The 24,057-nt window shown below is 39.2% G+C and overlaps 2 protein-coding genes across 5 annotated transcripts in view; both read right to left on the reverse strand.

Annotated features, from left to right (window-relative positions):
- The window catches only part of LOC118815256 (selectin P), a 31,825-nt gene extending 26,122 nt beyond the window's left edge, over positions 1-5,703 (reverse strand). Inside the window, exons 1-3 of the mRNA XM_036581253.1 lie at positions 5,622-5,703; positions 5,099-5,165; positions 1,089-1,460 (exon numbers count right to left, since the gene is read on the reverse strand). Of these exons, the coding sequence (XP_036437146.1) occupies positions 1,089-1,460; positions 5,099-5,165 (439 nt within the window). The 5' untranslated portion in view covers positions 5,622-5,703. The remainder of the gene's footprint in view (positions 1-1,088; positions 1,461-5,098; positions 5,166-5,621) is intronic.
- Positions 5,704-7,782: 2,079 nt separating this feature from the next.
- Positions 7,783-22,453, reverse strand: LOC118815257 (P-selectin-like). 4 transcript variants are annotated; one of them, XM_036581254.1, is made up of 11 exons: positions 22,396-22,453; positions 22,225-22,276; positions 21,947-22,013; positions 19,043-19,414; positions 17,991-18,098; positions 17,425-17,613; positions 15,182-15,370; positions 12,357-12,527; positions 9,897-9,986; positions 9,270-9,288; positions 7,783-7,902 (listed from the first exon to the last, which is right to left on the reverse strand). In XM_036581254.1, the coding sequence occupies exons 1-11, from the start codon at positions 22,404-22,406 to the stop codon at positions 7,842-7,844; spliced, it is 1,329 nt and encodes a 442-aa protein (XP_036437147.1). In that variant the 5' UTR covers positions 22,407-22,453; the 3' UTR covers positions 7,783-7,841. The 4 variants fall into 4 exon arrangements, with proteins under 4 accessions (XP_036437147.1, XP_036437149.1, XP_036437148.1 ...); XM_036581256.1 differs by lacking the exon at positions 22,225-22,276 and having other exon boundaries at positions 19,043-19,411; positions 22,396-22,444; XM_036581255.1 differs by lacking the exon at positions 22,225-22,276 and having other exon boundaries at positions 22,396-22,444.
- Positions 22,454-24,057: the final 1,604 nt, after the last annotated feature.

A 24,057-nucleotide genomic window follows, 5' to 3' on the forward strand; every position in this document is an offset into this window, starting at 1 on the left:
CATTTATGAGGTCAGACACTGATGTTGGACGAGAGGGCCTGCCTCACAATCTCCGTTCTAGTTCATCCCAAAGGTGTTGGATGGGGTTGAGGTCAGGGCTCTGTGAGGGCCAGTCAAGTTCTTCCACAACAAACTCACCCAGTCAGGCCTTTAAGGAGCTGCTTTGTGCACTGGGGCTCAGTCATGCTGGAACAGGAAAGGTTCTTCCCCAAACTGTTCAAACAAAGCTGGAAGTGTACGATTGTCCAAAATGTCTCGGTGCTGAAGCATTAAGATTTCCCTTCAATGGAACTAAGGGTTCTAGACCAACCCCTGAAAAACAGTCCCATATCATTATCCCTCCTCCACCAAACTTTACAGCTGGCACAGTGCAGTCAGGCAGGTAACGTCCACCTGGCACTCGCCAAACCCAGACTCGTCCATCAGACTGACAGACTGATTCGTCACTCCACAGAATACGTTTCCACTGCTCCAGAGTCCAGTGGTGGCGCTTTACACCACTCTGTCTGACGCTTGGCATTGTGCTTGGTGATGTAAGGCTTGCGTGCAGCTGCTCTGCCATGGAGACTCCATGCAGTTATTGAACAGCAGAGCCTTGGTGACTTTTACTCTCTATGCTCCTCAGCACTCTGTGACCCGCTCTGTAACTTTACGTGGTCTGACGCTTTGTGGCTGAGTTGCTGTGGTTCCTACACGCTTCCATTTTTCAATAATACCACTCACAGTTAATTGTGGAATATCTAGGAGGGAAGAAATTTCACCATCTGACTTGTTGCAATGGTGGCATCTTATTACAGCATCCGGCTCACATTCATTGATCTCTTTAGAGCGACCCATTCCTTTACAGATGTGTGTAAAGGCAGACTGCATGGCTAGGTGCTTGATTTTATACACCTGTGGCAATGAGACCGAATCAAACACCCGAATTCAGTGATTCAGAGGCGTGTCCCAATACTTTTGTTCATGTAGTGTATATTTGGAATGATATAAATAAATATCTGGATGTGTTTCCTTTGCATATGGGTTAAATTTGCCAAAAGCAGGATGTAAAGACGGTAGAGTTTTTTTTTATAATCTGAAAGCGTTACCTTTATAACAGAGGGGTGCTTTCTTTTTGCTGCACCTCTCGTCGTTCCACATGGCCGTGTCTTTTCCCCTCTTGATGTAGATCTCCACGCAGTCCTCACCACTGCCCTGGTTATTAGGCTCTTTTGTTGCCCAGTTTGCCGCTTCCTTAGTCAGGGGCTTCTTGGTCCCCACCCAGGTCCACTGTCCCTCCACCTTCCTGATGCCGATCCAGTAGTATTGGGGATGGTAGGGCAGCGTGTTGTTCAGGTAGGCGATCTCCTCCTTGTTCTGGATGGCCACCATGTCTGTGTAATCCTGCTGGCACCACCGGCGAGCTGTCTCCCAGTCCATATTGCTGTCTGTCCGGTAATGATACGTCCAGGCCTCGACTTCTGTTTGACATGTGATCGACTGTGTTAGAGCTTTCTCAGGACATTGTTTCAATGTCTGCTGAATCATCTCCATACCTGGGTGTTTTTGCCACTGCAGGCAGTTTTGTCTGTCCAAATTTTCAGGACAACAGTGAAAATGTTTTTACTGTAACCTGTGCTTTTGGTGCTGTTGCAGTACGTATATGTTGTGGGAAAGACATTTTAAAATGTTCTCAGGATAAATGACAAACAGCACGTCCAGTTAGCTTTGGCTAAGGTTAACTTCTAATATATCTGAACTGAACATGCGTATGGATTTTTAATTTTAAATCCAATTTAAATCATAATGGTTATAAAAGCTATGGTGAGAACATGCAGAATATACTGAGGATGAAAAGATGATGTTTACTTTGCTTGTCTGTAAATCCAGAGACACCTAGATAGTAACTTGTGCTTCAATCAAAAATAGGTTTGTTTAGCTTTGAAAATTATTATTATACATTATTTTAAGTCATTTGTTCAGTGTCGCAGTAAGGATATCTGAATGTGGGACAGATATATTTAGGGGTAAAGAATTACATTAATGACTGATCAACAACAGTATTCATTTAATGATATTTCTACAGTGCAGTTACAACTGAGAATATATCACTTTTAAGTTCAGTAATGTGGAGACTGAAATCACAGCTGTGGGGTATGAATAAAATCACTATTTTGACCAAAAATATGCTTTATAAATTACATTAGCTCAGTTAATTTAGAAGCCAGTTCATATTTGAAAGGGTTATGACACTGTTAAACAGCTCTGTATGCGTTATGCTAAAAATGTTAATCTATTTAAGCAATAGAACACGAGAGGGAGTTTGTTGTCACAAAATAACATGACGGCTGTGATTTGGCTGTTATTCGTGATAACGCACTCCTCGAGTGCTCTATTGCTTTTATACAACAGTTAAATAAATAAAGTAATAAATTAATAAACTGGGCCGTGAACGCGGCGTTTAATATGTTTTAATGTTCGCAGTTCCTTCTGCCAAATTATAGTTCCTTAATAAGCAGCTCGTTGCTACGTCAGAGTAACAAACTCCGCCCACTCGCTGCACAGCCGGCAGTTCGTTCTCCAGCTCCTTACACTAAATTCCTAAACTGTCATCACCATTGAGCAGCTTTTCAGTCGGCAGCTGAGACAGAAGAACTGCTAAACAACCTGGAATCAGCCAGAAATGAACCGAACACCATTCACCAAACGTGTAGTCTGATCTTCAGGGTCTGATTAAATCGGACTGAGTCATAAAACTGCCGCAATATCAAGTTCAGCTCAGTTTTGTCAGTTTTTACCAGATCAGTATTAATGTTGTTTTGTTCCAGCCAGTCTGTAAAGCATCTTACAGCCCGTTTAGTTTGGCGAATGGTGTTGGGTTCATTTCTGGCTGATTCCAGGTTGTTTAGCTGTTCTTCTGTCACAGCTGCCGACTGAAAAGCTGCTCAGTGGTGATGACAGTTTGGGAATTTAGTGTCGTCTCATCTTCAGAGTCTGACCAAATCAGCTGTCGGTCAAATGTGATCTGAAAAGTATCCATTTTCTGTTTTTGCGCAAAGTAAGAAGTAAAACGTTCAAATGGCTCGAGCGTCTCCTACAGCTGTCAAACTTGTTGCTTAGCAACGGCGTCTCAACGGAGTGATACAGTGTTTGTGGAAAAAACGTGCTGTTATGGCGAAATAACAGCACAGTTAGAACACTTCTCAACCAATCAGCTTGCGGGGTGGGAAATAACTGTTGTATAAGTACAAATATCGACTGCCAGGGCCTAAAATTGCCTGTAGTTGTAGAAACACCCATCTACAGTTTCAATGTCTGAGGAATTATTTGCATTATTACAGTTAATGTATCTCTTGAACCCTAAGTGCTCTAGATGGGCACATACTTCAGTTCGTCATTGTACTATACAGCTTATGAATAATATTCATAGTATTTATGGAATTTTCAAGGAATAGTTCAACCAAAAAAATAAGTATACACAAATTTCTTCTTACCCTAAATGTATTCAGTCAGTCAAACAAGATATTTTTGTGTCCAAAATTTGCTTTTGTGCTTTGATCTGGAGCAACAAGGTTAATGTGTCCAACATTTGTAGTACTTAAATGTTGAGACTGTAATTTAATGGTGTCTGTCTTGGCTTAGTCTGGATATCGTTTGGACCTGGTCTTGTCTCAGTCTTGGCGTCAGGTGGACTTGGAAATTGTTCTCGAGACCAGCCGAGTGCAATGCCTCCGTCTGAGGTAACTTTTTTCTGTCGTTACTGAACATCAAAACCTTCAGACAGAGTAAAACAGTCCTTTCCCTACATGTTCAAAATCTGGATCTAATTGATCTTCCAATGATGCTTCACTGAGTATTAATTGATGTACCCACTGTGAACTACCACAGTGGAGCCACCAGCATCTGGCACTGATCATGAACCCTATCTCTCACTTTGACAGAGAACCTATGAGATCTCATTCATGCTCTAAGCTTCTTTGTTGTATCTTGTCATAAAATCTCATTAGCTGTGTCTTTCTCTCTTCATCCAGGTCGACCAGAGGAGGATGGGTTCCTTCCTTGAGTCTCAGTTCCTCTCGAGGTTTCTTCCTCTTACTTCTAGGGAGTTTTTCTTGCCACTGACACCTCTGGCTGGTTCATGGGGGGCTTGGACCCGGATTCAGTTCCTTACTTCCTCACTTACATGGACTCCTTTTTATTTTTATTTTATTTCCTTTTAATTGTTTTTCTTCTTTTGATCCTTCCATAAACTGCTTTTCTGTAAAGCTGCTTTGAGACGACACTAGTTATAAAAAGTGCTACACAAATAAATGTTGTTGTTGTTGTTCACTAGTTCTAATATTCAAACATCCCCTGAGGGTAAAACATTATTATTATTATTATTATTATTATTATTATTATTATTATGTTTTCATTTAATGATAAAAAAAAGTTGTATCTTGTTTAGTTTCTATTCAGGTGATCATTTATAGGTGGTGACTTTGGCCTAAGTTTGAAGAGACAAAAAATAACCTCACCATCATTAATACAGTATTATTTTTAATATATTAATATTATTTATAAATATCATACATATAATATGTAATGAATGTACGATGAACTACAAATGAATTCAGTTTCTTCCCTTTCCCCTTTTTATTTTTATATTCTGAGAAAAAAAAATCATAATCTGGTCTCGGTCTTGACTCAGACTCGCCTCTAGTGGTCTTGACTACAACACCAGCTAAAACATGAGGAATCTGAAATAGAGGTTATTCAACTCAACATGTTTCGAGGAAAATGTATGAAAGTTTCTGCATGCTCTCCCAGAATGCTGTGGGGTAACAAACAACTGGTTCCTTAAATTAGCCTCGCAGCTCTTGTGCAAAATTAAAGAAACAAACTTAAGACACCAAACATGTCTTGGCTGATGGACTAAGAGGAAATTTGTGTAAATTATGTATTTGCCAGACTGTTTCTTTAAGTCTTAAGATTAACGACTGAATAAGTGATAAATAAAGACATGCGCAAAGATGTCTTTAGTAAACTAATCTTCAAGTAACCAAGAACCAGGTAATATATTTCAAAATAATCAGGACAAAAATTTGCTACTCTTACATAAAGGAAGAACATACTGTACCATTATGAACCATGATCGTTACAGCCAGCCATCCAAAATACAGCCACATATGCTTCATAAAAACCATCTGATGGACAAGAAGCAAGTCAGGAGAACTGTATGTGAGTCTGGGTGTAAAGTTAGTTTTGTAAACATTTAGTTTACAGATGTAAATGCACAAATTAACAACTATAAAGAATTAAAAAGCTATCAGGCAGCAAAGAAATGCAAATTACAGCTGCTGACTCTGTTTGCAGTAGTGGAATATTGTTGGACATTTTATAGCAGAGCTGTCAAAAAGTTCAGTTAATTCACTGTATGCTGTATTTTTAATGCTATAAATGATTAATAATATCAGTTACAGCTTTGCCACCAGTGATATTCTGTAATTTTACAGTGTCAGTCATTCACAGTATTCTGTTGTTAAAAAAAACATCCATATTTTCCTCAAATGAGAGTGGAGTCAGGTTTTCTTTACTGCAAAAATCTTCAAGATTTTTCCTGGCAAGGAAATCTTTTACCGTAAAATGAGTGAATAGCTTACCTTAACAGCATCCCCAGATCAAAAGTTCTGAGAAAGAGACTCTCTCTGTGAATTGTATTTCATCTATTTGATTGCAGTTGTGCATGGTGTGTCAAGCTGTGCTACACCTACTAGGAAATTATGCAAGACACAGTGTTGTGAGAGTGCTGTGTCACCAACTGTGACCTTGTCCATGGTCAAACTGAAGTAAAATGTCATTAGCAAAAACATAACATCAAAAAGTGAATTTGGCTTTTTGTCTTTATTCATCATTATCCATCATTATTGGAGCATATCCAGGCACACCAGACCTCATACAGGTCTGGTCAGTTTTTATATCCGGTCATGTGGGTTAGTTGCAAATTGCTCCTTCAGCAGTTTGTATTAGTAGCACTTACTTTTCCTTTTGTTGCCCCTGTCCCGACTTTTTTGAGATGCGTTGCTGCCATCAAGCTCTAAATGAGTTAATGTTTTTCATGAAATGGTAAAATGTCTCACTTTCAACATCTGATATGTGTTCTGTGTTCTATTGTGAATAAAATGTGGGTCTATTAGATTTGCAAATCATTGTATTCTGTTTTAATTCACATTTATTTACATTTTACACAATCCTGCCTTCCTTCCAATGACTGCTGGAATAGGCTCCAGCTCCCCCTGCGACCCAGAATGATACGCAGCTTAGAAAATGTGTGTGCGTATATTTTACACAGCGTCCCAACTTTTTTGGAATCAGAGTTGTATATATTCATCCCAAACCATTAAGCACTGGGTATTGCGTCTTCCTAAACCTTTAAAGTCCCAGTCTTCTTACAAAATAAGGGTATAAAAATACATAATAATTGAGTTTCTTTGCTTAGAAAAGTACAAATTTGGCATTTATGTGTTTTGTAATAAAACGTGTAATGAAGCTTTCAATGAAACTTGAATTAAATACAAAATTTAACCAAAATGTTTATTGATGAGAGCTTTTTTACCAGTTCATATGCAAAACAATCCTGAAATAAGAAAGCTTAAATAGTAATGTAATTAATGACCAGGGACAAATGATCAAACGGGTCTACTGGGCACGTTCCCAGGGGCCCTCGACCATCAGATTCTCTAGGTTTTAAGTGAGCTTTAATGTTTGTGCTTTAATACTTACAAAAGGCAATTAGGCAGAACTGGAACGATTAGCTATTTCACAATTTTTAACAATTTTTTAAGTCACACACATCCCACTGTACCTACAATATAAACAAGGTAACATAAGTTAATGTTACACAAACCAGTACAGTCAAAAATTAGAAATTGACTCATGCATTGAGAAGTGAACTTTGCTGGGCAACTGTCTGTCTGACAGCCTGAAATGTGGCATGATAAAGCATTTTTCGCCGTGCGTCCCACCCATAATGAAAGTAGACAAGAAATCAGTGTTGAGAAGATTCAGTACTGGAACATGCATCTCACACTGGTTTTTCATTGGATTTTCTTTTCGTTTAAAACATATTTGAACATTCAGTAGGAGATATTTACACTGGTTGACAATTTATGAAACATTATTAGTTGTTGTTTGCATTTTTTATGTTTCCCTATGTTTTTGTTTCCCTGTGTTTCCATATGTTTCCCTATGCACAGCAGGAAAACCATTGTGGAGGCAACTTCCCTGTCTGTTCTTGATTTCGGTGAAGTGCTGTACAGAAATGCCTCAGCGAGCTCTCTGAAAGCTCTGGACCCTCTTTATCACTCTGCTCTGGAGATCAATACAGGACTCATCTCTGCATGTTATATGAGAGAGTGGGATGGTCATCTCTGTCTGTAAGAAGGGAATCTCCATGCGCAAGGACACACGTTACAAAGCCCGCTCAGATGATTTTATTTCACTTGAAGTTGATCTCAGACATTTGGACCCCACTGTATGTAAATGGCTTCTGTTATGATCAGCTTACTTATTTTGCTTCACTCAAAAAGTATTCTGGGCTGACTGCTCAGTTCAGTGTTAGAGATGACATCACACCACATGTCTGGAAACAAACCTCTTTAATGAAATTTTTCAGTTTAATATGTAATATAATTATTTATTTGATGTCATCCAGGGGTAATGTTGACCTGCCCAGGAGTTTCAAAGTTTCCATATATGGACTTTATGGATTGACACTGGTATGCTTTGAAACCTGTGTGTACATTGTACATCAGAATCTTCAATCCGTAAAATAGCAGCTTTCAAGAGTAGAATGAAGTGGTGACTTAAGCATCACACACTTCCTAATCTTCCAGCACCACATCTCCTGCTTCATATGCTGGATTCATCACTGCCTCCTCAATTCTGATTCATGGAGAGGAAAAAATCTGATCAGTTTTAAGCGTTATAATTAGAGCACATTGTGATCATATTATTTATGATCTTGTTTACACCTTGCGTTAACATGTGTTCTGTATCCAGATTCTATCTGGTTTTCATTTACACTTTTCACTAAAATGAGTCCCCAGTGTGAACTGATGAGATCTGACTGTACTTTTCCCCAGGTAAAAAACGTCAACACTATGTTTCCATTTTAATTTTTTCTTTTTCTCGATTTCGATATGAGCTGAGAAGCTCAGCTTGGAAGCTTTCATCTGCCTGGATCGCAAGAAGACTGGTTTGGGGAACTCGAGCCTCACATACCCTCCATCTTTTGTTTCTTTGTTTATTCTCCCACCTGTTACTCAACACTCGGCAGACACATTTCCGTTGACACTTGGGTTAAATGTGGTCAAGATCCGTCTCTGACCAGCTCTGAGTATGGTTAGAGTGGTCCAATTATAAGCCGAACACTGTGCATCCTGGGAGTGTTTACCAGGATCACCATGTTAAAGCGCCCCTGGGTATAAAAGTTTGGTGGGTCTCTATATAAGCTTCCTTTGTAGTTGTCAAGGATTTATTTTTGATAATGCAGCAGGTTACATGAGGGCTGTGCAACATCACAATGGCAGTGTATGAACTAAGGCGATGTGCATGTTACTGCTTTTAACATATATTTTTGTCTAGAAACAAACCTCTTGAATAAAATTTTTCTGTTGAATTATGAATGAAATATGAATTTTTTTTTTTTATGCCATCCAGGGAGAATGCAGACCTGCCCTGGTCGCATACAGCTGCATATATGACATCATATGAGTTTACAGCCTATTACTGACACATCAGTGCGGTTACCATACCATCCAACACTGTATAGTGGTACAAGACAAACAATAAAGCAAGATCCTGCACGCAATAACAAGGCACAAAGATAACATAAACCCAGCAACAAAAGCAACACTCACTTAAAGCATCAATTAAAATCAGAAAGCTGAGATGTACATGACAAAGATGAAGAAAACACCAGAAAACCTTAAAAACGAAGCCATCAAGCATCGTAAGCTAAAGCATACTGCCACAGCCGGCATAGATTTTTTGTGCTGCTAGTAATGTTCAAACCACAAATCAAAACCGCGGTTTAGATGTTGCCATAATTGCCCACAGGGGCCCCCTAGTGGCACGGGCCCCCAGGCACCTGTCCATAAAACTTGATGATCCAGGCCTGGCTTTTCATGAGGTAAAGTGAAATCTGAATGTGATCAGATCACTGAAAACACATGTTAATGCAAGATATAAACTGACCCTTAAAGATTCCACAGAAGCTGAAATGAAATGTCAAAAAAATCATGTTTTACCTTCTGATTGTCTTTTTTCCTGCAACATTAAATAGGAGATGATTGTTATTCAAATCATTATAACAATGTAAATAGCAGTATTCCTAACCCTTGTGTGGTGTTGATGTGTTTGTTACTCAGTGGTGGTGGACCCACCACATTATTGTTATTGTTCATTATTGCACAGCCATAACAATTTATGTAAAAACACCATGTTTAAAATATCACAAGTGTCCAGCGTAGGGTTCTCCTTTAGCAGCTGTAGCCAGTCAGCAGCCTGTCCAGGTTGTCCACCCTCACACACACACACACACACATAGAAACACATACTCACAGACACACACACACTAACAGCAGGCCATGTAGGAGGAGAACAGAGTGAAGGACACAGCACCTCCACACTTTTACTCCCAACTCACCCAACACCACATGTGTAATATAAATGTGTGGGGGGTGAACAGAGTGAAGACACTGAAAATGGGTTATTTTATATGTTCTTCACAGAAAATGAGCAAAGGCCAAGAATCTGGGGTTGAAATAATAATAAATCACATAATTTTTTTCTTTGGTAAACATTGAAAATGGGTCCCACATCGAGCACCACACAAGTGTTAAATGTTGCCGCATAACAATAAACAACATACTCACTCTTTCTGCAAAGCAAACCGCAGAGTATAAAGTAGCCGATTGTTGAAAGGACACTGCACACCATCGAAACCAGTAACAAATGGCCGTAACCTGCGGAGAACCAAGCGCAGAACAACACTGCAATGTTTCCATTCAGTCCTCCCATTCAAATCTGAGTGCGCACATCACCTGTCAAGTTTGGATCTGAGTAGGAATCGGACATTTTCAATTCCGATTTGAGAAGCTTTCTCAAGTGGCACTGAAATCCGATCCGTATCAGATATGCAGCAATGCGACTCAGTCTGAACAGCCAGATCGGATTTCATGCTGTCTTCTGCTGAGACTCAAAAAACATTTAGGTTGATGTTTCTGTACTAAAAAAATAGAAGAGACTTATCAAACCACTCCGTGTTCAAAGAGGTTTCGAAAGAAGCGGCCGGAGGAGACCGAGGCTGCAGTGTCGAAGAATAGTTTAAAGAATTCGAGAACGCGAACCAAAGAAGTGACCGTGGCCGAATAACATGCTCGAACACATTCTGGATGATGAGCTCAGCTGTCAGCCATCGGAACTTCATGGCCGCTACTGTGATGCTGGCGAAGATGACGCTCAAACTGTTTGTTCATAGTTATGATTGTTTTGTGAAGCATTGTTCTTTGGGGCATGTGGGTCACTTTAGGAGCTGATCTGTTCAGACTGATGTTGCATACAGATCATCAGATCAATCAGATTTGGGCCACTTTTACCTGCTGTGTAAACGTAGCCTAACACACCTGGTCCACATCTAATATTTGTTAAGTCCTTCAGGAGTTGATTCTGGTGAGTTTGCAGTAGGAAAATGGTTCCAAAACCTTTACCTTAATTTTCTAAAAGACAAATATTCTACGCTATTTTAAGCCGAGGTAGTACAGGAGTATACTGCCCTCATTGTTAGATTCTCCCTATCTAACCTTTCGCTAATCTAACACACCTCATTGATCTCTAGTTAGCAGATCCTTCAGGAGCTGGTGATTCTGGGATTCTTGGATTCGAGTGAGTTTGATCTGGCAAAATGCAAAAGATGCAGTGTATTCTAGTGTAGTGCTCAAATCTGGTCTCTGTCTCGAGAGTGTAAATTAACAGCCTCAGTCTAAGCGTCGGCCCCATCTTCAGGAGATCACGAGTTCAGTCCCCGGTGATGCTACAGCCATCCGTGGCTCTCTCTGGGTGGGTAGCTTGGCCTTTCCTCTCCCCCAGTCTGTTAGCAGACATAACAGAATTGGCGGTTAGTGTTTTCCTCCAAGCGTGTTCAACTCTCCAATGACGTTGCTGAGCAGCAGTTCAAAAACATCCAGTGGCTGGCGTCCAGTTCCTGCCTTCATATGTCTTGGAAGCTTTTTTGCCCTTGCCCTCCTAGCACTGGTGATATCGTGACCCTAACTAGTGGGTGGAACTGGATAGAACTGAAATGAGGAGGAAATTGGACCCCAAAAAAACATCATTCTCAACATCGTTTGGACTCGTCTTGTCTCTGTCTCGGGGTAAAGCAGACTCAGAAATTCTTCTTGAACAGTTTTCCATCATTATTCAATGAAATAAAATGGTGCTTTTTCTACATGTTTAAATGAAATCTACTCACTGCTGGTTGAGGATCTAATTGATCTTTCCATGATGAATAAACTGACTATTGTTTTGTGTTTTAATGTTTATTGGTTCATCCTCTGGGAACAGATTAGAATGTTATCAATATTATATGTTTTAATATAACATTCAAAATGGATGTTGTTTGTTTTACATTCATTTGACTTTAGGTGGTGATTCTGAATAGTGAAGACGGGACAGAGAAGAACCTCACCATCATCTGCTTTCAAAAGTTACAATGCAATGTTGGACTAAGACTGTAATATCATATAATAATAATTAAGAATATTCTAGGCTACGCATTACTTAATGTTATTTTACAAAGTATATGACAAAATCTGTTATATATATATACTTATTAATATACATCATGTATAATGATGAAACTACAAATGAACTTCAGTTTTCCACCTTTCCTCTTTTTATCTTCATATTCTGAAAAAATCTTAATCTGGTCTCGGCCTTGTTTTGACACTTGACTCAAGAGTAGACTTCACTATAGTACTAGGATATACTTTTAAAGGTTACTAAATGGTTCTTGGCTCAGATGTGCGGTTCTGGGAACACTTTCAGTTGGTAAAGAACCTTTACATTTTGTGGAGGTGCTTTAAATTTTACAGTTATTTGATAATTTGTTGAGTGTTTGAGGAGAAGAAACTCTAAAATGTGAAGAATAGTGGCACCCAAAGACCAAGATTTGGAACCACTGTTCTATGGTATCACTCTGAAGATCCCTTTTGGCAGCTTCATTTTTAAGAGTGTGTGGCACTGGGAATCGGGGACGTAAGTACTGAAATGTTCTAAACCCTGCAATGTAAACTTGACACCATCATGAATTCTGAGTAGTTCGGTTGCGTTCTCACTTATACACAGCGGTCGGAGGTCACTCCATAAGCCGTCACGTTGGCAGGTGTGTTTCCGAGTGCCCAGCAGCAGGTGACCAGGGGAGCACTCCACTGTGCAGAAAGTGCTGTTGCCTTTAAAGCAGTTCATTTTTCCTTCACCAAGCACAGAGGGCGTCTTACATGGTACAGCTACAGGACAAAGAACAATACAGAACAACAACAGCCATGTTGAATTCAGCCTTTTTAAATTTTCTTTATCCATTTCATAGAAAAGTCTGTCATGCAGTGTCAGAAACCATATAAGTGTGTTTATTTGAGATCTTAATAAACAGTTTATTATTAACAACTTATTATTAACAACTCAACATGATTTAATGGAAGTGTGTGACGATTTAGGTACGCAGTTTGCAGAGCGCTGACGGCTGGGGGAGCTTACATGTGTTCTCAGGGCCCATTGTTCAGTTCTTTATATGATACATCATATGATACATTAAGGGAACCTATGAAAGAGTTCTATTCAGTGATATGGAAAAAAAAGTGTGTCTAAACTAATGCTGTATGAACACTGCATAGGACATAGGTTCTACAGTCCTGCGGAAAGCTTTGTGGTTGAGCTTTAAAGCTGTAGGAGGGGAATATTTTTGTGAATTTTTAATAATAATAAGAAGAATGCGAAGAACTCTAAGTTGACTTTTTCATGCCAACTTTGTGATCCAAGTCTTTCGAATGGAAAGCATCACTGACACTGAATCCTACCCCTGAAATGTCTTGTGTAGCTCTGCTCTGAGTTCAGTATGCTGGGGCCATATCCAGTCCATTAGCGCCAGCAACAGGTGCCGGAAAAGTCCAGGCCAGAGCAGAACGGTCATCAAAATTAGTGCTTTCAACATACTGTCGGCTGCAGTGACACTTATACTACGGAAAGCAGTAAATCCCTCTCTAAGAATCGTTTTGATCCCAATCAAAATGCAGTCCAAGTCATTGCCAGTATTTCCTTTCACTTGACAAATCCTCAATCCAGGAAAAATGAGCCTAGTTTTAAAGGCAGATACAGCTTTAATTGTCCTCTGCTTAATGGTTCTTATGCTGTTTCCTTAAACAGTTATGAATGAAGAATTATGGCTATATATTTATAGCTTTTTATTGAAACAGTGGAAATCAACACTGTGGACATCCACAGCCTGTGGGCAATCAGCACAAGAGGAAGTAGCTAGAGGAACTAAGGGAGGTCTTAGTTTTTTTTGTGTTGACATTGGACCTGTTCTTTCTTGGTAACTCTTGGGCAAAGTGGAACACACCCACAAAGACGGGTGGCCAGAAAGACACTGTGCTTTCCAGAACTGATTTACAGCTTGTTCAAATTTCACCTGCTGACACATACACTACCCCTCAAGTTTTGACACACCTACTCATAGAAGTTCTTTCTAGTTTTTACTGTTTTCCACATTTAAAAAAAATGTGTTCAACAAATGATATGAAAATTTGCTGTTCTAACAGCCTTGAAGCTCCAACAGATGCTGAGTTGAGTATGTTGAAATGTCGATTTCTTTGAGACTTTCACTCAAGTATGTTTTTGGATCCGTACTTCCCCTTATAGCTGTTTTTGATACAGTACCCGTACTTTCACTAAAAGAGGAATTCCACTAATTTTTCAAAATTTCTGTATACATGTTTGTTCATAATGATCGGTAAAATGTGAACAAGATCATTCAGAGTGGTTTAATGTGAAAATGCTTCATTCTAGAAAAACATACAGAGTGAGAATTGTTGGTGTTCCTGTTTTTCTGGAAGGCACTGTGAGTGAAAGTTGCACCCATCAGCAGCTAATATTCCACACAACTAGCAGGGCCTTAAGATAGAGCTGGCTTTGTTTATAGCACATATAATATAAACAGACATTATAAACAGCTGACTCCTTATTTTTGAAGGGTTGCCAGTAGTTTGAATCTAAACTACAAAATGTAAACTCAAGGAATAAAACAGGATCATCTGCAGAAATTGTCTGCTGTCTGCACATTACCAAATTTTCAAAACATACTGTTCACTCCCCACTCCATACAGTCCGTATATGGAAACTAAGCCGCAAAAAACTGAAGAGAAGAACCAAACTTTGGAAGAGAAAAAATGTTACCTCGACCATAATCAATAAAATAGGCTGCGATCCTCATACAGTTTCCCCCCTGAACTCCTGGGCTCACTTAAACTGGCAGAAAAGCTACCAAATTTGTGTTTTCCTGAAATTTATATTCATCTCATACTTACCCCAACTGGGGCACACAACCCTAACCCAACTGGGGCCCGTAACTTTAACCCAACTGGGCCCACAACCTTAACCCAACTGGGGCCCATGACTTTAACCCAACTGGGGCCAATAACTTTAACCCAACTGGGGCCCACAACCTTAACCCAACTGGGGCCCATGACTTTAACCCAACTGGGGCCAATAACTTTAACCCAACTGGGGCCCACATCTGTAGCCTAACTGGGGCATGCAACCTTAACCCCACTGGGGCCCATGACTATAACCTAACTGGGGGCCATGGCGATAACCTGGCTGAGGCGTACATAGCCATACCTTAGGTGTAACCCATGTAACCCATGCCTGTAACCCATTACATGCCTGTAATTTTGTTCAGCATTTGAACTCAGAGCACACAAACCCATCTTACAAAGTCTTATTTGGTTATTTCCCAGCAATTCTGAGTGACAAATTGACACTTTTTAGATCTTAACAATTTATTGAACAATGTATTGATTGTTTTTAAAATATGTAAAGTACCCCTTTAATGTTCTTTATAGGGCACAATTGTTGCAAACATCTGCAGTGGTAGATGTATTAGTACCTGTGCAGGTGGGGGTCTTGTGTGTCCACTGTCCAGTGTGATCACATTGGGTTGTGAGTGATCCCACCAGCTCAAAGCCCTCCTCACAGCTGAATGTGCAGGTGGAGTTGTAGCTGTTTGTGGAGATGGGATGGCTGCAGTTCATACTCCACCCACTGGAGTTTCCAGAGATAGACGAACACTGTACAGCTGTGGATCCACACAGAGAAATGTATGAAAAGTAGAGATAAACTAAACTGCTATAGGCTGCATAGGTGTAAAACTCATATCTCTAAATAACAACTTTACAGAAGGAAGAAACATTCTTAACGTTTGTATGTAAGTTAATATAACAAGATTAATTGCAAGTAATCTTTGACTATTTCTATGGAGTGACTGGCATTTTTAAATTATGTTAAAATAGGGAGAAAAACAACAAATTTGGAGATAAAAACTTTTGTTCTGACTGCTACTATTTATGTAAATAGGTTGGTTCTCATAACATCATGGAAACAATAAATTTTTGCAGCTTGGTTTCAATATATAGACTGCATGGACAGGGTGGTGAATGGTATGTTTTGAACAAACTACACATGCCTCAGTCCATACAGTCCATATATGGTAAATAAGCCGGAAAGCCGCTCATTTTGAATTATTATTATCTAAAGCTATAATGAAAAGCATATTCCACACGCAACCCAGAAGGATAAGCGGCTTAGAAAATGTGTGTGTGTGTGTGTGTGTGTGTGTGTGTGTGTTCCCCATCCATCCTGTAGATGGCACCAATTCACCATTGGCAGCATTCCATTCTCTATTATCTCTGTAAGCCCACTGTCCATTGTTTTCAGGGATGCTGGAAGTTGTGTATCTGTGATCGGAGCTATTCTAATGGACATTGATCGCTATATAGCACTTCATTTTGAGCTTGGTCTCAAATACAGAAACACTGTTTCAGTGCTCGCCAACAGACATCATATTATATCATAGCTCCATTTGAAACATGTTTAAAAATGCAGCAGACTGATTGGGAGGAAGGGTTACATAAATATATCCAAAGTATTGAAGCAGCTACAGCTTTCTGGACAACGTAGTGGCTATAGGTGGATGCATATTTTTTGATATACAGGTTTATCAATTTGCATTTGAGAGGAGTTTAAAATAAAGTGCTCTATAGCGGTCATACATACATACATACATACATACATACATACATACATACATCATCTAAACCGCTTATCCTTCTGGGTCGCGGTGGAGTGCTGGAGCCTATCCCAGCTGTCCTTGGGTGGAAGGCAGGATACACCCTGGACAGGTCGCCAGTCCATCGCAGGGCTATATAGCGGTCAGTGTCCCTTAAAATAATTACATTCTTGGATACACAGCTATCTACAGGGCAGAGTGGAGAATATGCTTAAGTTTTCTCTATATATCTTGAGATAATTGTCTCATGGTAATTATCATGAGAAAATTATTTTGAGATAAGTAATTCAAGAAAAAAAAATATTTAGAGAAACATACTGACTCAAATTTCAAGTGGTTGTGATGGGAACCAGAGGTTCCATAGTCTGTGACGCAAATATTGCTATTTTATTTATTATCCAAAACCACCAGTGATTTTATAATTTATTTTAATTTATATATTTTTTATAATTTAGAACCATTGACCAACTGTGTTTGCACACAGAGGAATAAGACCTCCTAATTTTACCCATCCGTGCAGTGAAACACCCACTTACATACATACATACTAGTGAACACACACACTAGGGGGCAGTGAGCACACTTGCCCAGAGTGGTATGCAGCCCTATCCATAGCACCCGGGGAGCAGTTGGGGGTTAGGTGTCTTGCTCAAGGGCACTTCGGTTACATACTGTCGGCTCGGGGGATCAAACCCGGCGACTTTCTGGTCACAAGGCATGTAATGTAATGTTGATGATGGTAGTGCTGATCTAAAGTAAAACCTATTTTGCGGACTATATTGTCACCCTGCTTGTTCCTCTCCACCATGAATTAATAAAAAAAAAACATTTTAAGCAAAACTTTATCTCAAAACTATCATGAAACAATGTAGGTATCAAGCAACATATTCATAACCACTTCATATAACAACTTGCCTAATGAGGTATTTCACATCGAACTCCATTTATACTCCATATAACCATTTATTCATGCAGAATTTAATAAAAATCTGTAAAATTCCCCTTTATTGTTATTTACAGGGCACAAATATTGCAAACATCTGCAGTAGTAGATGTATTAGTACCTGAGCAGGTGGGGGTCTTGTGTGTCCACTGTCCAGTGTGATCACATTGGGTTGTGTTTGAGCCTCTCAGCTCAAAGCCCTCCTCACAGCTGAATGTGCAGGTGGAGCTGTAGCTGTTTGTGGAGATGGGATGGCTGCACTTCATACTCCACCCACTGGAGTTTCCAGAGATAGACGAACACTGTACAGCTGTGGATCCACACAGAGAAATGTGTAATAAATGGACATAACAGGTTCAAGGGCTGCAATGCGTCAGACTAGAAACTGACAGTAACATGTAAAGGATCGTGTTTGCACTAATTATTTCTTCACACATGCTGCAAATGTCCTACATTAAATAGCCTGTATGCTATATTTTCACCCCCACTGCCTCAATAAAAAAGCAGTCTGGACTGAAACACCACTAATACTCAATAATTTAAGTGTGAGTGGGTGGGACTAAACTGCTGTAGTCTCATATATGAAAATATTTTAGTTCTTGTGATATAACAAAAACAACAAATAAGAAACAAGCAGCTTTTGCAGTGTAGATTTTTGCCCATTCAGTATTTTAGCCACTGCTGTACCTCCCTCACAGCGAGGACCAGTGAAGCCCGGGTCACAGTTGCATGTGTAGTTGTTGATGGTTTCCACACACTCAGCATGTTCACTGCATGATGTATTTAAACAGGACACTGCACACACACAATAAATAAATGAAATCATCATTTAAAAAAATTAAAGTTTGTGTTTACTTGGGTTTTCTTTGTCTAATATTAAAAGTAGTTTGATAAACTGAAACATTCAAGTGTGACAAATATGCAAAATAGAAGAAATTTGGAAGGGGCAAATACTTTTTCACAGCACTGTTTGTCAATATATGTAATGCCATAGCATCAAAATGACAAATATAGAAAAATGTCTACACATATATTTCTTTACATTCAAAATGTATGGCAATATATGTCAACATATGTAATGGCTTATCACCAAAATTCCAAACAAATAGAAATATAGGTATAAATATTCCCTTGTATTTAAAATATATGTGCTACATTGTGTACCGTGTCTTGACAAGTGACAATGAAATTTAATTTCGGTTATCAATCAAGTTTTTATGTTATTCATGTTATGCTTTATGTTATTGAATAGTCGTTAACATTCATGTTCCTAATGTTCCTTGTGTGAAAGTGTTCACACCCCACTCAGATGAGACTATGTGCCATTTTTAGTTTTTACATAGATGCCAATATATCGACATATTGTCACACATCCCTCTAGCCATGACTCTCAGGACTACGATTCCCAGAACCCTCAAGGTGAACATGTGACATCAAGGTCAGCAGGTTCCATCCATCAGAGATCAGCTTCCCCTGACTTTTGATGTTCTTCACCTGTTTTATGTATCATGTGACTAGATCCAGTTAGTTTATGAGCCTGGTCTTTAGGCTAGGTTAGTTGTGAATATATGTACATATATGTCAAAAAAATATATGTAATGATGTCCATTTTTAATATTTACATATCTGCCAGAAATGTGTATATTTTGGAATTATATAAAATAAAAAAAATAAGTAAATATATTTCTTTTGCATATGGGTTAATGAGGGCTGAGTTTTTTTTAACCTATAAGTATTACCTTTATAACAGAGCGGTACTTTGAGGTTGCTGCACTTCTCGTCGTTCCACATGGCCGTGTCCTTTTCCCTCTTGATGTAGATCTCCACACAGTCCTCGTTGGTGTGCCGGTTATTAGGCTCATTTGTTGCCCAGTTTGCCGCTTCCTTAGTCAGGGGCTTCTTGGTCCCCACCCAGGTCCACTGTCCCTCCACCTTCCTGAGGCCAATCCAGTAGTAATACTTTTGGCGGGGCAGCTTGTTGTTCAGGTAGGCGATCTCCTCCTTGTTCTGGATGGCCACCATGTCTGTGTAATGCTGCTGGCACCACCGGCGAGCTGTCTCCCAGGTCATATTGCTGTCTGTCCGGTAATGATACGTCCAGGCCTCGACTTCTGTTTGACATGTGATCGACTGTGTTAGAGTTTTCTCAGGACATTGTTTCAATGTCTGCTGAATCATCTCCATACCTGGGTGTTTCTGCCACCGCAGGCAGTTCTTAAATCACAGTAGTTATAAAATCTTTGGTAAGAATATGCAGAAAATACTGAAGATGAAAAGATGATGTTTACTTTGCTTGTCTGTAAATCCAGAAACCCCTAGATTAGATTTTCCACACTTCTGTCCATGTACTGATTGAGTAACTAATACTTCAAATGAAAGTAGGTGTTATTTTAGGTTATTTGTTCAGTGTCACATATAGACATATAAGAAGAAATGACTGATAACAGTATTCATTTAATAATATTTATACAGTGCAGTTACAATAGAAAAGATGTCATTTTGTAGTTCAGTAACAAATTTTAATGTATGTCCAGATAGAAATCACAGCTGTTTGGCATGAATAAAACTGGTATTTTGACCCAAAATATGTGTCATAAATTACAACTCAGTACGTTTAGTAACCAGTTTACATGTGAAAGTGAAACTGACACTGTACGGTAACACTTTATTTGAAGGCTACCTACATAAGTACTACACAGCACACGCATAAGCACTGAATAGTATATTTATGACATAATATTTGAGTATTAATCACCAGCTTATCTTTGTTATTGGAAGACCTTGTATTTCAAAAAAACATAGTTTACTTTTCATGTAAGTCAATGAAACCAGAATTTTTCACAAGTCATTTTGGGATGTTTCTTTTGGTTCAATCATCATGAAATTTACAAACAATGTAAAGGGCATCAGGTATTTTCAAATTATGTCAAAACTGAAAAATGTCAAAAATGGAGATACGAGGTTTTCTTCCGACAACAGCGTTATGCTAGTAAAAGCAAGATGACATAAAATGAAGTAAATGACATTGCATTGACATAAGGGACCTTAAAGTGATGGACATTTGTTCCTTTTTTAACAATATTATGAAGCACCATTCCAAAGTAAAGGAAGAACTTAGAAGAACATAGTTTAGAAATTATATCAGTTCTACATAGTTCTACATGAAGTACAAAACCTTTATGTCAATACAATGTCATTTACTTCATCTTATGATATCTTGCATTTGCTGGCATAAGATGTTAATAAATATTCAAGTATTGCTTTATAAATATGTTATTCAGTGCTTATGCATGTGTTATAATGTCCTTATATAGGTAGTCTTCAAATACAGTGTTACTCAGTCCTCTCTGCCTTAAGATAAATGTTAACATATATCAAAAATCAACTGCTGGGACCTAAAATTGCCTGTAATTGTAGAAACGCCGGGCAGCATGGTGGCGCAGTGGGTAGTGCTGTTGCCTCACAGCGAGAACAGCCTGGGTTCGATTCCCGGCCGGGCGACCAGGGTCATTTCTGTGTGGAGTTTGCATGTTCTCCCCGTGTCTGCGTGGGTTTCCTCTGGGTACTCCGGTTTCCTCCCACAGTCCAAAAAACATGCAGTTAAGCTAATTGGACATACTAAATTGCCCCTAGGTGTGAATGTGTATGTCTGTCTGTCTGCCCTGCGATGGACTGGCGACCTGTCCAGGGTGTATCCTGCCTTCCACCCAATGACAGCTGGGATAGGCTTCAGTACCCCACCGTGACCCAGAAGGATAAGCGGTTTAGATGATGTATGTATGTAGAAACACCCATCTACTCTTTCAGTGTCTGAGGAATTATTTGTGTTATTTTAGTTGATGTATTCTTTTAACCCTTATACTTTAGTTCTTCATGCTCATGCAAAGCTTAAGAATAATATTAATAGAGGTTATGGAATCTTCAAGGAATAGTTCAGCCAAAAAATTGATATATAAGTATACTCAAATTATATCTTACCCCAAATGTATTCAGGAAGCCAATGAAGACAGTGTTTGATGTCCACATTTCTGTTTTTCATTTTGAGCTGGAGCAAGAAGGCTAATGTAGCTAACATTAGTATGACCTATAAATGAATTTCAGTTTCTTCCCCTTTTCCCTGTTTAGTTTTATATTCTGAAAAAAAAAATCACAATCTGGTCTCGGTCTTGACTCAGACTTGCCTCTAGTGGTCTTGACTACAACACCAGCTAAAACATGAGGAAGTTTAAACCTCACCAATTGACAATATTGCAAAACTGCCTGCAGAGATCTTCACACAATTGATTCAACCCAAACCAAGTTCAGTGATCTGAAATAGAGGTTATTCAATGTGTAAACATTTCTGCATGCTCTCCCAGAATGCTGTGGGGTAACAAACATAACTTGTTCCTTATATTAGCCTCGTAGCTCTTGTGCAAAATTAAAGAAACAAACTTAAGACACCAAACATGTCTTGGCTGATGGACTAAGAGGAAATTTGTGTAAATTATGTATTTGCCAGACTGTTTCTTTAAGTCTAAAGATTAACGACTAAATAAGTGATTAATAAAGACATGCCTAAAGGTGTCTTTATCAAACTGTTAGTCTTCAAGTAACTATAACTGGAAAAAACAGCAGGTAATAAATAATCAAACATACTGTACCATTATGAACCATGATCGTAACAGCCAGCCATCCAAAATACAGCCATATATGCTTCATAAAAACCATCTGATGGACAAGAAGCAAGTCAGGAGAACTGTATGTGAGTCTGGGTGTAAATATGTCATAAACAGTGATTGATTATTAGTTATTATTATTATAATAATAATTAGTTATTATTATTAGTTATTATTATTATTAGCAAATATTTACAGATGTAAATGCACAATGTAACATCTGTGAAGAATGAAAAATATATTTCATATTTTATTCAAATGACCTTAGAGTGGAGTTGACAGGTTTTCTTTACTGCAAAAATCTGCAAGATTTTCCTGGCAAGGAAATCTTTTATTATAAAATTGACATTTTGCAGTGTAAATCTCTCACAATGCAATCAAAACCAAAAGAGCCTGTGTTAAAATGAAAACCTGTGTTCAGATGCACAGCTTACCTTAACAGCATCCCCCGAAAAAGAGTTCTGAGAAAGAGACCCTCTCTGTGAATGGTATTGCATCTGTTTGATGCAGTTTTGCATTGTAGCCAAGCTGTGCCACACCTACTAGGAAATTATGCAACACACATTGTTGTGAGAGTGCTCTGTCAACAATTGTGAACCTGTCTTTTATCATAATGAGAGGAAATCATGGTTAGCAAAAACACTACAACATGAAAAAGTGAATTTGGCTGGACAATCTGCCTTTATTCATCATTTTTCACAGTTATTGGACATATCCAGACACACCGGGCCTAATGCAGGAAGAGCAGGTGAGACACAGAAATAGGGAGAGAGAAACTTAGTTTCAGTATGTTTCTTTCTTGTAGTATTGATGAAGATCTTCAAATTGTGACTTAAAAGCAGTAGCTATCAAAACATCTGGACTTGAGTGTGCAGGTCAAAAAACAACTTTACATAGCAACCAGATGATTTGCACACCAAAAGGCTGCCATGTTTTGGCTCACGTGCACTTTGCTCTTCAGGAACTTATGTCTGGCAAATAAAGAAAAGCTTGTGATGACACAGATTTTAAGAATTGTGGCTTTTGTGGACTCCTTTTTGTTGTACGAGTCATTTGTGTAGCTTTTTTTTGCACCCAAGTCCAACCATTTTGATAGTAGTTACTGCGTTTAAAGCACAGTTTTGAAGACTTTTGTCATTACCACAAGAAGAGACATACTGAAAGTAATTACACTAAGGGGTAATTAGGGCTGAGTGATAGCAGCTATGGGCCCCCTATTTAGGGGTGCTCACACACTGCTTTCTGCTCAGTCTTGAGTTTATGCTGCCACACGCATGCCTCTCTGCTGAGCAGGTAACGGTATTCTCTCGGGTCTTGAGTTCTTTGCTAAAATCTGGGTTTTCTCCCAGTGCCCTTCCTTGTGTTCGATTTGAGTGTCCTTTTCAGTTGATTTAATTTCTCCCTTAGTTTTCAGAAACTTGCTTTTTTGAAGACGCTGATCTGGCATTTCTTTTGTCTGGCATTAGCTCCCCCTTTTGTTTATCAGCTCCTCTGTGAGGATCTCTTTAGCATTGCTGCAGTAACTCAGCAGTAGTGCACTCACCCCACATTGTGAGGTTGCAAGCTTGGGTCTTGCTTGGTGCAGCCTTGCTTTTCTCCATCTTTCTCATTCATTCTCTACTGCTCTGCACTTGAGTTCATCTCTGCACCTGCTCAGTGGTTTATCCCATATCTCACTGGGTTTCTAATAGGGGATTGTTGCTTCAGTCCTCATGTGGGATATGCCAGCCACCACGTTACAGCAAGACTGAGCCAGGACATGGACTCAGCAGAACAGTGTCAACAAGTTAAGGAATGCCCTAGCAAATCAGGGTTCAGTAATGCAACTGAAACTCAAGTAGCTGAATCTCCAGCCCAGTCTACCAAAAGTCCCACTTCCTTGTTCCTAGGACAGAACCCAATCTACTTTGTCCTGAAAGGTATAACGGGGATCCTGGGCTCCCTGTTCACCTCACTATTTACTGGTTCGGCCCTGACATGGGCTGCCCCTCTGTGGGAGAACGATGAGACCATACATTCCTCTGCCAAACAATTTATGGCCTCTATGCGCAGAACTTTTGATCACTCAGTCTGTGGAGGAGTAACGGGGTCTATTC

The sequence above is a fragment of the Colossoma macropomum genome, unplaced genomic scaffold (assembly GCF_904425465.1).
Source record: "Colossoma macropomum unplaced genomic scaffold, Colossoma_macropomum, whole genome shotgun sequence".
Lineage (NCBI taxonomy): Eukaryota > Metazoa > Chordata > Actinopteri > Characiformes > Serrasalmidae > Colossoma > Colossoma macropomum.